Here is a 2,222-nt window from a genome sequence, read left to right as displayed (position 1 = left end):
CTCGTGGAGCAGGGCTGGGGCGTCGCTCGTGGCGCAGGGCTGGGGCGTCGCTCGTGGAACAGGGCTGGGGCGTCACGCGTGGAGCAGGGCTGGGGCGTCACTCGTGGCGCAGGGCTGGGGCGTCGCTCGTGGAGCAGGGCTGGGGCATCGCTGGCAGTGCAGGGCTGGGGCATCGCTCGCGGTGCAGGGCTGGGGCATCGCTGGCAGTGCAGGGCTGGGGCATCGCGCGTGGCGCAGGGCTGGGGCGTCACTCGTGGCGCAGGGTTTGCAGCGCCGCTCGCAATGTGGGGTTTGGAGCACTGTTCGGTGCAGGGCAGAGGGTACCAGTTGCTTCATGCTTGGGCCGCGCTGCCTGGGCGTCTGCAGCTGCCCCTTGGCAGCCGGGTGCAGGGCGCCGTGGGCGCTGCTGTCTCGTGGGCCCGCGGGTTTAGGGAACATCCCTGGGAAGCAATTTCCAGCCCAGCGACTGAGCTGTGGCTGTGGGGATGCGGTGTGACGACAGATGGATCGTTTTCCTCTGCCTGCTCAATGCCTGGATCCAAGGGATCACCAGGAGGAGACGAAGCTGCAGACAAGCATCTCCCGCTTGCCACCGTCTCTCGGCTCCTTTTGGTCTCAGTCTCGTGTGGTGGCTCCCCRCGGACAGCCGCTGACGCTGCCAGCTGCGGAGGACAATTCGCTGTGGGCTGCTAATGTTAGAGCAGCTCCTGGGAGCTGAAATCTTCTGTCTCGCTGCTGGGTGGAAATCACAAGTCTTGCAAGGTCCTGCCAAAATGAAGGGAGGCACAAAGCGTGGCTGAGCCCAYGCGGCGGGGCTGAGCTCTTTGAGCCAATTTGTGAGGCAGTGCCAGCACTAAAAAAAAAAGTAAAAGAAAGGGGAGAAAAGGGGCTCTCCAGCTGGGATAACATGGGAGAATGTGAGATTAAAGGAGGCAGAGCCCTGACTAATGCTTTGTGTCTTTTTTTTCCGGTGCTTTGTTAGGCGGGATTAATGATTGCTTGTGATTGAATTAAAGGTGGCAGGAAAAGAGCCTCAGCAGGCGGATTGTTTGTGGAGGGTTGAATTTCTGTCTCTGCTAGTGAATCTTGCGTCTCTGTGTTGAATAATATCCCCTTTCAAAGGAGCTGTCTACTTGATCTGTGCACGAAATTGGTAGGTACTGCTTTGGTCAGGTTGTGGTCCTTTGATGTGCCCTGGACTGAGAAACTCAGAGCTGTAATTCAAACCAGAAAAGCCCCTCCACCCTCCTGTGAAGGAGAAATGCCCTTGGCTGTGGCAGAGGAGCTGCTGCCGCCATCAGGGCCAACCCCGCCGGGGATGTCACTGTCACGAGTCCTGGCCTGAGCCTGCCCCGTTGTGTTGCAAGAGGGTTTGTTATGTTTTTCTCCCCAATTTATTCTTGCCACACTGTCCCCAGCTGGAGGGAGGACGGGGTGGGGGGACGAGTGCGGTGACACGAGTGCGGTGGCACGTGGCTGCRTGGGTGGCTGCGGGGACCAGGCGGCCCCCGGGCTGGGGCCCGGGCGCACAGAGCCGCTGGTCCCAGGGCTCTGCCCTACTGAAGAGCCTCTGCTGTGCCAGACCCCTGTCGCTGACCTGCCCCGGGACCCCTCACCCTAGACCTGCCCCAGACCTGCCCCAGGACCCCCCCATCCCATACCCTCCTACTCCAGATCTGCCCCTGGGCCCCCATTGCCCCCCAGACCTACCCCAAGACCTCCCCCATCTCATACCCTCCTGCCCCAGGACCCCCCCATCCCCCAGACCTGCCCCAGGACCCTCCCATCCCATAGCCCCTTACCCCAGACCTGCCCCAGGACCCTCCCATCCCATACCCTCCTACCCCAGAGCTGCCCCTAGACCTCCCTGCCGCAGGGCCCTGCCCCACAGCCTGCCCCACAGCTCCCCCGCGCCCCGCGCCGCGCTCGCTCCCTGCGGCGCCGCCGCCGCCCGCCAGGGGGCAGCAGCGGAGAGGCGAGGGCGGTGCCGGCGGCCGGGACTACACCTCCCAGCAGCCCTTGCTCCCGAGGCCCCCTGCGCGAGGTGGCTGCCGCGCCGCCTGCCGCGCCGCGAGGCAGGCGTTTAAAGTGGGCGCCCCGGCGGGGGGCCTTGGGCGGCGACGGCGGCGCGCGCGGGCAGCGGGCGCCATGGACGACGAGGAGGAGACGTATCGGCTGTGGAAGATCCGCAAGACCATCATGCAGGTGCGGGGCCGCCGGGG

General features: G+C 64.5%; 1 protein-coding gene across 1 annotated transcript in view; it reads left to right on the top strand.

Moving 5' to 3' along the window:
• The first annotated feature begins 2,096 nt into the window (after positions 1-2,096).
• The window catches only part of POLR2E (RNA polymerase II, I and III subunit E), a 3,746-nt gene continuing 3,620 nt past the window's right edge, over positions 2,097-2,222 (top strand). Inside the window, exon 1 of the mRNA XM_085311462.1 lies at positions 2,097-2,205. Within this exon, the coding sequence (XP_085167588.1) occupies positions 2,149-2,205 (57 nt within the window). The 5' untranslated portion in view covers positions 2,097-2,148. The remainder of the gene's footprint in view (positions 2,206-2,222) is intronic.

This window comes from Rhea americana, unplaced genomic scaffold (assembly GCF_003343005.1).
Source record: "Rhea americana isolate MKP2758 unplaced genomic scaffold, rheAme1 scaffold_341, whole genome shotgun sequence".
In the NCBI taxonomy this organism is placed as follows: Eukaryota; Metazoa; Chordata; class Aves; order Rheiformes; family Rheidae; genus Rhea; species Rhea americana.
This window is presented reverse-complemented; position numbering and strand designations above follow the sequence as displayed.